The following is a 13394-nucleotide window of genomic DNA, read 5'->3' on the forward strand; positions in this document are numbered from 1 at the left end:
CTCACGACAAAGAAAATAAAAAGAAGCAAGCTGGTTAAGGGAAAGTATTCATTTTAATATTGTTTCTTGCCAGTAGAGTTGCCAAAGTCATTCAATAATATAAAATAAACTATAATGTGATTGAAATTTTATTTAGGTAAATTTTAATTGTAATTGTGTTAAACACGGGGATTAAAATACACGTTCTGGGTTTTCAGATGGGAAACCTAAAGGAGCAAAACATGACCTGTTAATGAATTTGAGACTCAGAGCATTAGAAGTTGTGCCAAAAATATTTAGCAAGCTAAACTAATTAATGTCCCATAGTTATTTACAGGTAACTAACAACATATGGTTTAAAATATTTTTATTTTATATTTAACTATAATCATATGTATTTTTTTCAATGAGTACGATTCAAAAAGCTTATATAAAACCTGTAGAATTTAAGATATTTTGTAGATGACAGGGATATAGAGATTAGTAAGACATACAGCATGCTCTCTACTAGTGGGGACTATAAGTAAAAATGTAAAATTCAAAGTGCTAGGTAATTTAGTAGAAATACGTGCAGAATTCTATGGGAACACAAACTGTATTTATATAAGTATAGGGAGTGAGTAAGCAAGTGACATCAACATCTTAATTCATAAAACATGGGTAAATAAAACAATAAAATAATTTCACCCAAGTTTACATTTACACAAAACTTTGAAATAGGAGACAGTACAACTTAATTTATTCTAAGAAGAGTACATTTGAAACAGTGTAAAACCATATTACTAAATGTTAGGTTATTCACAAAAATGTAAAAAAGTACAAATCCCTCTCCCAAATCAAAGTAAAACAAAACCAACAATTCTTAAGCATCACATAATTTTAAACCTTACTTGGAGGATAATGTTTTGCAATCGTCACTGGGTGTCACCAATCCAGGTAGTAAACAAAAATAACTTTCCAAGCTTCCTAGCATTTATCTTAAATTACACAAATGCCAGCAATTACCTTAAATACCAAGTTTCAGATATTTAAATTTTTATTCGTTCCATGGTAACTGATTTACAAGGTAAGGCGAATGATAGAGTTCTTAGTTAACTAGATGAGTAGATATTTTCAAATTAATTCTTTATCTTAGGATACGTATATATAATTAAATTTCATTCTTCTTTTTAACTTTTGTTTTAAGTTCAGGAGCACAAGTGCAGGTTTGTAATATAGGTAAACTTGCAGCATGGGGGTTTATTGTAGAGACTATTTCATCACCTAGGTATTAAGCCTAGCATCCATTAGTTATTTTTTATAATCTGCTCTCTCTTCCCAACCTCCATCTTCTTAAAGGCCCCAGTGTGTGTTAATTCCCTTTGTGTCAATGTGCTCTCATCATTAAGCTCTCATGTATAAGTAAGAAGATACAGTATTTGGTTTTCTATTCCTTCATTAGTTTGCTAAGAATAACAGCCTCCAGCTCCATCCATGTCCCTGCAAAGGACATGATCTCATTCGTTTATATGGCTGCATAGTATTCCATGGTGAATTTGTACCACATTTTCTTTATCCAATCTATCATCGACAGATATTGAGATTGACTCCATGTCTGTGCTGTTATGAATAGTGTTACAATGAACATACACATGCATCCATCTTTATAATAGAATGATTTATACTCCTTCAGGTTTGTACCTGGTAATAAGATCATTGGGTGAAATGGTGTTTCTGTCTTTAAGTCTTTGTGGAATCATGACACTGTCTTCCACAGTGGGTGGACTAATTTACACTCTCACCAATAGTGTATAAACATTCCTTTTCCTCCACAACCTCTCTAGAATCTGTTATTTTTTGCCTTTTTAATAATAGTCATTCTGACTAGTTTTAGATGATAGCTCATTGTACTTTTGATTTGCATTTCTCTAATGATCAGAGATGTTGAGATTTTTTTTTTCATGTTTCTTGACCACATATATGTCTCCTTTTGAAAAGTGTTCATGTCCTTTGTCCACTTTTTAATAGTATTGTTTGTTTTATATTGTAAATTTGTTTAAGCTAATTATAGACGCTGGATATTAGACCTTTGTCAGATGCATAGTTTGTAAAAATATTTCCCATTCTATAGATTGTCTGTTTACTCTGTTGACTGTTTTTTTGTGGTGGTGGTGGTTTACTTTTTGTTTGTTAGTTCATTTGCTGCTCAGAAACTCTTTGGTTTAATTTTATACCAGTTGTCAATTTTTGCTTTTGTTGCAATTGTTCTTGGCATCTTCATCATGAAACCTTTGCTCATGCCTATATCCTGAATGATATTACTTATGTTTTCTTCTAGGGTTTTTATAGTTTTGGGTTTTTCATTGAAGTCTTTCACCCATGTTGAGTTAATTTTTGTATACAATGTAAAAAAGTGGTCCAATTTCAACCTTCTGTGTATGGCTAGCCAATTATCTCAGCACCATTTATTGAAAAGGGCATTCTTTCCCCATTCTTTTTCATCAGGTTTGTCAAAAATCAAATAGTTGTAGGTGTGTGGTCTTATTTCTTGGTTCTCTATTCTGTTCCATTGGTCTATGTGTCTGTTTTTCTACCAATACCATGCTGTTTTGGTTACTGTAGCCTAATAGTATAGTTTGATGCCTCCAGGTTTGTTCTTTTTGCTTAGAATTGCCTTGGTATGCAGGCTTTTTTTTTTTTTTTAATCTATTTGTCTCTTAATGGATCCATATGAATTTTAAAATAGATTTTTCTAATTCTGTGAAGAATATCACTGATAGTATAATAGGAATAACACTGAATCTATAAATTACTTTGGGCAATATGACCATTTTAATGATATTGATTCTTCCTATCCATGAGCAGTGAATTATTTTCTGTTTATTTGTGTCATCTCTGATTTCTTAGAGCAGTGGTTTGTAGTTCTCCTTGTAGCATCTTTCACCTCCTGAGTTAGCTATATTCCTAGGTATTTTATTCTTTTTGTAGTAATTGTGAATGTGTGTTAATTTTTGACTTGTCTCTTGGCTTGCCTACTGCTTGTGTATAGAAATGCTAGCAATTTTTGCATATCAAAAGCTTTTGGGCTTTGACAATGGTATTTCCTGGATACAAAATCATGCCATCTGCAAACAGGAATAGTTTGATGTCTTCTTTTATTATCTGAATGAACTTTATTTCTTCTTTTTTTTGCCTGATTACCCTGGCCAGCACTTCCAATACTACACTGAATAGGAGTGATAAGAGAGGGCACCCTTATTTTGTGCTGGTTTTGAAAGGGACTACTTCCAGCTTTGGCCCATTCAGTATGATGTTGACTGTGGGTTTATCATATATATGGCTCTTATTTTGAGGTATATTCCTTCAATACCAAGTTTAGTGATAGTTTTTAACAAGAAGAGATGTTCAATTTTATTGAAAGCATTTTTCTGCATTTATTGAGCTAATTATGTGGTTTTCGTTTCCAGTTCTGCCTATGTGATGAATCACATTTACTGATCTGTATATGTTGAACCAAACTTGCATCCCTGAGATGAAGTCTGCTCGATTGTGGTGGATAAGCTTTTTAAAGTGCTGCTGCATTTAGTTTGCCAGTATTTTGTTGAGGTTTTTTGCATCAGTGTTCATCAAGGATATTGGCCTGAATCTTTTTGTGTTGTTGTTGTATCTCTGCCAGGTTTTGGTATCAGGATGATGCTGGCCTCACAGATTAGTGAAAGAGGAGTCCCCCTTCCTAATTATTTTTAAATATTTTCAGTACAAATAGTTACTAGCCCTTCTTTGCATGTCTGGTAGAATTCAGCTGTGAATCCATTTGGTCCTTGACTTTTTTTTTTTTAGTAGGCCTCAGTTTAAGAACTCATGATTGATCTGTTCAGGGATTCAATTTCTTTCTGGTTCAGGCTTGCAAGGGTGTATGTGTCCAGAAATTTATCCATTTCTTCTAGATTATTTTTAGTTTATATGCATAGAGGTGTTTATAATATTCTCTAATGTTTCTATTCTGTGGGGTCAATGGTAATATTCCCATTTTCATTTCTGATTGTTTTTATTTGAATCTTATCTCTTTTCTTCTTTATTAGTCTAGGTAGCAGTCTATTTTATTAATTTTTTCAAAAAATCACCTCCTGGATTTGTTAATTTTTGAAGGGTTTTTCCTGTCTCCATCACATTCAGTTCAGCTGTGGTCTTGGTTATTTCTTGTCTTCTGCTTAGCTTTGGGGTTTGTTTGCTTTTGTTCTCTAGAACATTTAGTTTTGATATTAGGTTGTTAACTTGAGATCTTTTTTAATGAGGGTATTTAATGCTATAAAATTCCCTTTTAATTCTGCCTTAGCTGTGGTCCCAGAGATTCTGGTATGTTGTATCTTTGTTCTCATTAGTTTCAAAGAACTTCTTGTTTTCTACTTTTATCTCATTATATGCCCACAAGTCATTCAGGAGCAGATTATTAAATTTCCATGAAATTGTATAGTTTTGAGTAAATTTTTTACTCTTGATTTTGAATTTGATTGCATGGTGGTACAAGATACCTTTTTTAATTTCAGTTATTTTGCTTTTGCTGATTGATGAGTGTTTTATTTCCAATTATGTGATCAATTTTCGAGTAAGTGCCATGGGTTGATGAGATGAATGTATATTCTGTTGTTTTTGGGTGGAGAGTTCTATAGGTATCCATCAGGACCATTTGATTAAGTGCTCAGTTTAGGTCCTAAATATCTTTGTTAATTTTATGTCTTGAAAATTAATATTTTCAATAGGCTGTTAAAGTCTACCATTATTATTGTGTGAGAATCTAAGTCTTTTTGAAGGTCTCTAAGAACTTTCTTTATTAATCTGGTTGCTCCTGTGTTGTGTGCATATATATCTAGGACAGTTAGCTCTTGTTGTTGAACTGAATTCGTTACCATTATGTCATGTCTTTCTTTGTCTTTTTTGACCTTTGTTGGTTTAAAGTCTGTTTTGTCAGAAACTAAGATTGCAACCCTCCATTTTTCCGTTTTCGATTTGCTTGGTAGATTTTCCTTCATCTGTTTATTTTGCTTGGTAGATTTTCCTTCATCTATTTATTTTGATCTATGTGTTATTGCATGTAAGATGGGTCTCTTGAAGACAGGGTACCAATAGGTCCTGGTTGTTTATCCAGCTTGTTACTCTATGTTCTTTAATTGGTGCATTTAGCCCATTTACATTTAAGATTAGTATTGATATGTGTGGATTTGATCCTGTCATCTTGATGTTATCTGGTTATTTTGCAGACTTATGTGATTGCTTTATAGTATCACTGGTCTGTGTACTTCAGTGTGTTTTTTGTAGTGGCTGGTAACCATCTTTCCTTTCCATATTTAGTGCTTCTGTCAAGAGCTCTTCTAAGATGGAACTGGTGGTAACAAATTCCGTCAGCTTTTGCTTGTCTGAAAAGGATCTTATTTCTCCTTCTCTTACAAAGCTTAGTTTGGTTTGGTCAAACATGAAATTCTGGATTGGATTTTTTTTTTTCTAAGAATGTTAGAAAAACATTGGCCCCAATCTCTTCTGGCTTGTAGGGTTTCAGCTGAGAAGTCCACTAATAGTCTTACGGGCTTCCCTTTGTAGGTGAACTGGCCTTTCCCTCTAGCTGCCTTTAACATTTTTTCTTTCATTTTGTCCTTGAGAATCTGATGATTTTGTGTCTTGGGGATGATCTCATGGAGTATCTTACTGGGGTTCTCTAAATTTCCTGAATTTGAATGTTGGCCTATCTAGCTATGTTGGGAAAGTTCTCGTGGATTATATCCTGAAATAAGTTTTCCATGTTGGTTCCACTCCACCCAACTCTTTCAGGTATACCCATCAGTCATAGGTTCAGTCTCTTTACATGATCACGTATTTCTCGGGAGTTTTGTTTATTCCTTTTTCTCTCTTATTGTCTGCCTGTATTATTGCAGAAAGGCATTCTTCAAGCGCTAAGGTTCTTTCCTTCACTTGGTCTAAGTTGCTATTAATACTTGTGATTGCACTGTGAAATTCCTGTAGTGTTTTAAGCTCTCTTAGCTTGGCTACATTCTTCTCTATACTGGCTATTTGGACTGTCAGTTCCTGCAATGTTTTCTCATGATTTTTATCTTCTTAGAATTGGGTTAAAACACGCTCCTTTAGCTCAGCAAACTCTGTCCCTATCCATATTTTGAATTCTACTTCTGTCCTTTCAGGCATCTCAACCTCAGCCTCCTTCTGAACCCTTGCTGTAGAAGTGATCCAGTCATTTGGAGGAAAAAGGGCACTCTGGCATTTTGAGTTTTCAGTGTTCTTGTACTGATCTTTTCTCATCTTTGTGGGCTTATCTGTCTTCAATCTTTGAGGTTGGTGACCTTTGGATAGGGCTCTTTCTTTTTTGTTTTAAACAGTCTGGCCAGTTTTCCGCAGGACTGCTGTGTTATGTTGGGGTCCACTCCAATCCCTTGTTGCTCAGATTTTACAGTACCTAGAGGAATCATCAGTGAAGGCTGTGAAACAGCAAAGATGGGAGCTCTGTCCCAGGGAGTTATAGACATGTTGCCAGCCTGAACAGACCTGTAAGAGATGGCTGGAGACCCTATTGGGAAGTCTCACTCAGACAGAAAAAAAGGATCAGGGATTTAGTTTAAAAGTAGTCTGGCCATGTTTTTGTAGAGCAGCTGTGCTATGGTGGGGGTCCACTTCAGCCCTCGGTTGCCTTGGACACTCCGAAGTCTGAAACCTGGGTTGACAAAGTCACCCAAGTAGCAAAGATGGTGGTTTGCCTCTCCTACCGGGAGCTCCATCCCAGGGAGTCCTAAAACCTCTGTCAGCCAGAGAACACCAGTAGGGGTAGCCAGAAACCCCAGTTGGGAGGCTCCTCCCAGTGGTGAGGAATGCAGATGGGGACCTGCTTCATAAAGCAGTCTGTCCACATTTTTGTGGGGCCACTGTGCTATGCTGGGGTACTGCTTCCCCCGCTAGTTGCCTGAACTCTCCAAAGCCTAAAGACTGAAATGGCTAAGTCACCCAAACAGCAAACATAGCAGCCTACCCCTCCATCCACCACCCTGCTCCCCACCCCCACCTCCACCCAGAGCTCTGTCCCGGATAAGCGCAACTCTGTTACCAGTGGCTGGCTGAAAATCCAAACAGTAGGCCTTATCCTGTAAGGTGCTGTGGAATTGGGGCCTGCAGACCATTGCTTCTCAGGCCCCTGAATTCAGCCTCTTTTTTCATAGGTATTGCATGGGCGCCTAACCTCCTGCTTTGCTGGAGTGGCAGCTACTTCTGCATGAAGCCTGGAGAGCTGCAGGATCCAAAGCTCCTGGGTCTCTGTTGCATGCGTGAGTGGCTGTTCTGCCAAGACTCCATGCAGCTCTCTGTGCCAGACTGAAGGTCCTGGTAGAGTGGGTTCACGGGTTGCAAAGATTCATAGAAAAAGCATGGTTTCCTGGGTTTTCACGTTCGCTCATCATTTCCCGGGGCAGGGGGGGTTTCCTTGACTCCACGTCCCTCCCAAATGGGCGGTCCTACTGCCTTGCTTTCCTCCATTTTCCTTGGGTTGGGTCGTTTCCTTCATTAGTTCCAACAGGAGTACCTGGATGTTTGCGTTCAAGGTGCTGTGTTTGCCTGCCCCTCCCATTTCTCCGTGTGAGAGCCACACACCGTAACTGCTTCTAGTCGGTCAGCTTGGCCACTCCTCCATTCCATTCTTTTGAAGCCAAAGCTTAACAACATTTAAATTTTATTTATAACCTCTATCTGAAAAAATACAATTATGGTCTCACCTAGCCTGTCTCCCTGGAAGCCAGTAGCTGGAATTTTTATGAATATTCTTTCTCGATCAATTAGAACATTTAACGATTCCTGTGTCCTGAATTAATTGGTATTGCTATACTGAAGAGTATAAACAAGTTTTTTAATTAAGGAGTTTAGCCATAGGATCAAGTCTTGGTTCAGCTACTGTACAAGTTGTATGTGACTTTGGTGGCCAATGTTCTTTGAGCTCGGTTTCACTGTTTTAAGAATGGAGGTGATAGACATAATGCTACTCACGGACCGCCTGACAGTGCGTGGTGAGAAATAAGGAAATCTGTGTCAGCAGTCTACTCGATGTGATGGTCTATGGTGATGTGATGTCATATTTGTTATATGAAAAGAAGACAAGAAGTTAGAAAATAACATCAGTGTTTAACATAATAATACCTCAAGAAAGCACCATTGGTAGAGCTTGAATTTTCATAAATCATATGTAATTATTTTTACCTCTTTTGTTAGGTTGTATACCAAGCTGTACATTAGTGGTGTACAGTCAACTCTCAGAGTGTAGTTTCCTGAAAAACAAGAAAATAATAGATTTTAAAATTTAATTTCTTTCTGTTATGATTTTCTTCAAGGACCACTACTAACTCCCTAGCCAGAATGATTGTTTTAAAACCTGATTGTAACTCTAGCTCTTCAATGGCTTCCCATCTAACTCTGTAAGTCCATCATCCTCACCATGGCTCACGGTGCCATATATGAAACCACCCCAGGTCACCTCTCAAAATCTGCATTTCACATTCCACCCAGAAATATTCCCTCAGCATCTTTTCACACACTGTCCTTTCAGCCTGGAACAGTATTCTGCATTATATCTGCGTAACTTACTACTCCTCTGGTCTCACGTCATGTTTTTCTGAGAGATTTCCCCTGCTCACCCTACCTAAAATAGCATTCTCTTACCCCCTAATTTTAGCCACTCTTTCAACCTTGGCTCATATTTCTCCACATGACTCATCTATTTAACCTAAAACATACTAAGTACTTGTCTTTTTATTATCAGCGCTCCCACTAGACAATCCCACAGGAGAAGGTGCACTCTTTTGCTTGCTGCCATAGTGCAGAGGTTAGCACAATCCTAGAATTCAGCGTTTAACCAATCAGTATTTATTGTGACAATGAATTTGTGAGCCAGGTGCTCTTCTTAGAGCTGCAGTCCCCATTTCTCAGGAAGTTTAGGGCTGATGGGTGTGGCAATGAAGTGAAGCAGCCAGGAGAGGCGTTCTTGGGAAGCTAAGAGAGTGCAGGGAGGGGCTGCTGACAGGGAGGAGTTTTGGGGTAAGGGAGTCAAGACAACTTCACAAACTTTGAGGAGCGGACTCTTGAACTGAGTTTCCTAGAACCGGAAAAACACAGTTGGGTGGGAATGTATTTGCAGCTACGGGCATAGCCTGTACAAATGCCCAGTAACGTAAAAGCACACAAAACACTCAGAGGATGGCGACCAGCTTTTATACCAAAGCCTCAGATCTATGTTTGAGAACAACAAAAGTTGAGGCTTTAAAAATAGTGACATCTCAACAGAATTGTTATGGAACTTAAACATTTAATTTTAGAATTCTAAAATTCATCTGGAAGAATACATATGTACAAACAGCCAATGTAATTTTTCAAACAGAAGTGCTTATAAGAGTGGAAATGTTTACAAGGGGTAATAGTTTGGCAGCACTGATTACAATTTAAATGCACACATTCTAGACCAAACAAATATAGCTCTCTTCCCTCTCTTCACATTATATGAGAAAAGCATGCAAATTAAAGAATATTTACAACAAACTGAAGCAATCTGACCAGCAGCTACAGCTACAGAATTGACACAGAAATTGTCCTAGTGAATACAAAGTAGAAGATTTGTTGTCTGGTGGTTGTGCTTGTTTTTTAGGGGAAGCAGAGCTGTGTGCTGACATGGAAAGTTTTTCATGTGTTGCTGAATGAAAAAGGCAAGCTGTGTAAGGTGGTAGGAGGCAACAGAGTGTAGCAGTTAGAAGGATAAAGTTGGAACAGACCAGCCTGATTTGAGTCTAAGCTCAATCCTTCACTAGCTGTGTGACCTTGGGAAAGTTACTTCTCCTCTCTGAGTGTCAGTTTCTTCTTTTAGGCAACAGAGATAATAAAAGTATTTACCTACTTATCTCAGAGGGTTATTGTGAATACTAAATAATATTTTTACATGTAAAGCACCTGAGATAGCAGCCACTACACTGTTGGTGCTTTGTGGAACAAATTTTATATATTAATGTCAACATGATGGAAATATCCAAGACTGAGGACAGTAGTACCTTTGGAGAGAGGACTAAGTTTGAGAGTGGTTTGTGTTGTGGAGTTTTGCTTTATTTGTAATTTTTACATTTTAACGTTAGAAATTTCAGAATATATTATTCTTTGTATTATTTGATAAAGAAACATTAATACAATGTGAAATATAAAACAAAGTGAGATGACTGGTATCCCAATCATATAGTACCTCCTGTCCTTTGTTCTTGATTTTGAAAATTAGAGAGACGCAATGAAGCAATTTCAAGCCAGGGATGACATAAGTAGCAAAGCCTAATGACTGTTTAAAATACATTAAAATATCCAATCTTAAAAAACTAAAGTCAACTATGATGACACACGCCTATTGTCCCAGCTACTTGGAAGGCTGAGGTGGAGGGATCAACTGAGCTCAGGAGATTGAAACCACTCCAGTCAATACTACAAGATCTCATTTCAAAACAACAATAACAAAATTAAAAAAAAAATCTACCAATAAAGAGAATGTTATTCTACATTTCAAGAAAATATATTTGGAGTATTTATTCTGGGTAGGCATATATATATATATATATATATATATATATATGCCTATATATGTATATATATGTATATAGGCATATATATATAGGCATATATATATATATATAATATATATATAATATATATAATTTTATTATGTGTTTTTAGTAGGTGTAGTGTTATTAATCAAAGTTAACATTTTTTTGACATTTACTCTGTGCAAGGCACAGGTCTGGGAGCTTTGCAAATATAACTTTTCTTACCCTTGCAAGAGCCTTTGAGATGGGGCTCTCAGAAGTTCTATTTAGAAGTGAGAAAATTGAGACACAGAGAGTAAGTAACTTGGTTCATACATAAGTCAGGGCCAGGAATGAATCCAGGCAACTGATGCCAAAGGTCAGGCATTAGCTGGACATCTAGTGCTTGCCTGTAGTCCCAGCTACAAAGGAGGCTGAGGTTGGAGGATCACTTGAGCCAGGGAGGTCAAGACTAGTGAGCCATGATCACTCCACTGCACTCCAGCCTGGGTTGCAGAGTAAGACTCTGTCTCAAAAAAAAATAAACAACAGTAACAGCAACAAAACAGAAAAAGAAAAGGTAAATGCCAATATAACTCCATCAAGGTCTCACGTTCCAAATGCTGACATGGCCAGTTTATTAATACACTACAGAAAATACTCTAAAAAAATTCTCCTTTCATTTATTCCTTTATTTTTTATAACCATGCTACAAATATTTATCTAATAAGATATTAGGAATCCAGGAGTTAATAAGCAAGATAGTAACATTTCAAAGGAGGGTCTAAGGATAAGAATTAAACGGTAAAGAGGTGCTGAAGAGCAATCTGAGTGTAGAAAACATGAGTGCAATGGCCGGGATGTTGCACACGGTCAAGATATAGAAATAATAGCAGAACTGGAGTGTAGTGACAATGGACTCTTTCATTTTCATAGAAATCAATCTGAGATTTCCTTAGTTTGACCGTTTGCTTATTGAAAGTATTTCCATTCTTCAAAGTCAGCCTCGAATGCCTATCTTATTTCTTAAGCCTTTCCTGAAGTTTCTATTATTCTCTCCTCTGAACTTTCAGAGCAGTTTGATCCTAACCTTTTTAAAGTACCTGCGTGAATTATAATTCAAGATTGATTTAGTATATTATCTACACTGAGTGAGCCATCATGCCTGGCTAATTTTTGCATTTGTAGTAGCAACAGGGTTTCACCATGTTGGCCAGGCTGGTTTTGAACTTCTGACCTAGAGTGATCCACTCACTTCAGCCTCCTAAAGTGTTGTGATTACAGGAACGAGCCACCGTGCCCCTCAAATGGTAGTTTTTCTATACCCTTCTAAAGTATAGAACTCTTTAGGTCCCTGACTTAATCATTCAACAGATACTTACTAAATTCCTGCTGTATATAAAAATAAATCTGCCAGATGAAGCTAATCAAAGAATGCCGTTTTTCTAAATCAGTACTCTATACTTCAAAGAAAAAAAAATAAAAAGAAAGAAAGAAGAATGAGGAGGAGGAGGAGCTGGAGGAGAAGAAGGAGAAGAAGGAGGAAGGAGGGAAGGAAGGAAGGAAGGAAGGAAGGAAGGAAGGAAGGAAATAAAAGGGAAGCAAAGGAAAAAAGAAACCTGCTCACTTAGGGCTCACACAACTCTCCACTAGAGTTCACAGTTTCCCATCAGAGGCTGCAGCAGATTCCCCAACCACATGTGAATAGATAGCCTTCCTTGTTAATGCATAATTTATTAACTATGCACTTCTAGTTTCATCCCATCTTTTCTTATGAGACCAACAGTATTCACCTTCTATAGAAGAATCAGCATTAATATAGGCCACACCACGCTCTTGAAGGAGTCTTGAATTCTCCTATAATAAAAAAGAAAACTATACACATAAAGTTACAACCCACTCCCCCCGCCCCACAAAATGAACACCTACATTAAATGTATGTGGATTTCTAATTAAGCTGACCCACATTAATGACAAATTTGACATAAGAAATTCTCAAAAAATACCTTCTTTCAAAGAATTTCAATAAAGCTTATTGGTAGGAATCAGCAAGCACAACTAATTAAAAGCCAATATTTAAGATGAAACTGTCCACATACTTATGGTAAGTGGAAAAAGTTAATTTCTTAACCATGCTGTAGTTTATTCTTCAAAAAACTGTCTTAGCAAACATGAAAGACCTGAGACTTTTCAGCAAAAATCTTCCTATAAACATCTCATTATTTAAGCAAAGAATTTGAGTCATATGGAATGAAGGTATTTTAAGTTTATAAAATTTCAAGTTAAATTTCGTATTAATGAAAAATATGTGAACTTATATCATCTGACTATGAAAGTCAGGTTCTCCTGTAGCATGGCACCATCTACTGGTCAATAGTGATAATTGCACATTTTTAGAACAACGTGCAACAGTTTTTTTAAAAATATCAATGTGGATTCTGAGTCTCTAAAATATGTAATTTCCTACGCATTCTGGCATTATGATAAAAAATGGGAAAAAAAAGCAACTGTAAGTGAAAAAATAATTTGAAAGACACGAATCACACCACGAAAATATTTAGGTTCTTCCAGATATTAGCATAATTCTTTCTTCTAAAACTTTGACTAGGTCTACAGGAGCATTTTTTTTTTCTTTTCCGAAAGAAAATTAAAGTTTACAGGGTTTCACATAATATCTGGATTATGACAGGAGCCAATAAATACTTGCAGCTTAACTGGAAATTAGTGAAATAAACCTTGACTTTGCATATATTTACTTTATAGCTAATGTTACTGCTATATAAAGCCAACGATACATGTAAGTAAAATCACTTTTCAAAGGGCTTAGTAAATATCCTGTGGTGG

General features: G+C 36.6%; 1 protein-coding gene across 4 annotated transcripts in view; it reads right to left on the reverse strand.

The window, feature by feature from the left end:
• The window catches only part of LOC101044541 (Putative N-acetylated-alpha-linked acidic dipeptidase), a 61759-nt gene that overhangs the window by 11251 nt on the left and 37114 nt on the right, over positions 1–13394 (reverse strand). For all 4 annotated transcript variants that reach the window (XM_039462276.2, XM_039462279.2, XM_003935085.3 and 1 more), the window contains 2 exons: positions 12344–12407; positions 8203–8270 (listed from right to left, as the gene is read on the reverse strand). In XM_039462276.2, coding sequence (XP_039318210.1) covers positions 8203–8270; positions 12344–12407 — 132 coding nt within the window. The remainder of the gene's footprint in view (positions 1–8202; positions 8271–12343; positions 12408–13394) is intronic.

Source organism: Saimiri boliviensis, chromosome 6 (genome assembly GCF_048565385.1).
Source record: "Saimiri boliviensis isolate mSaiBol1 chromosome 6, mSaiBol1.pri, whole genome shotgun sequence".
Taxonomy (NCBI): domain Eukaryota; kingdom Metazoa; phylum Chordata; class Mammalia; order Primates; family Cebidae; genus Saimiri; species Saimiri boliviensis.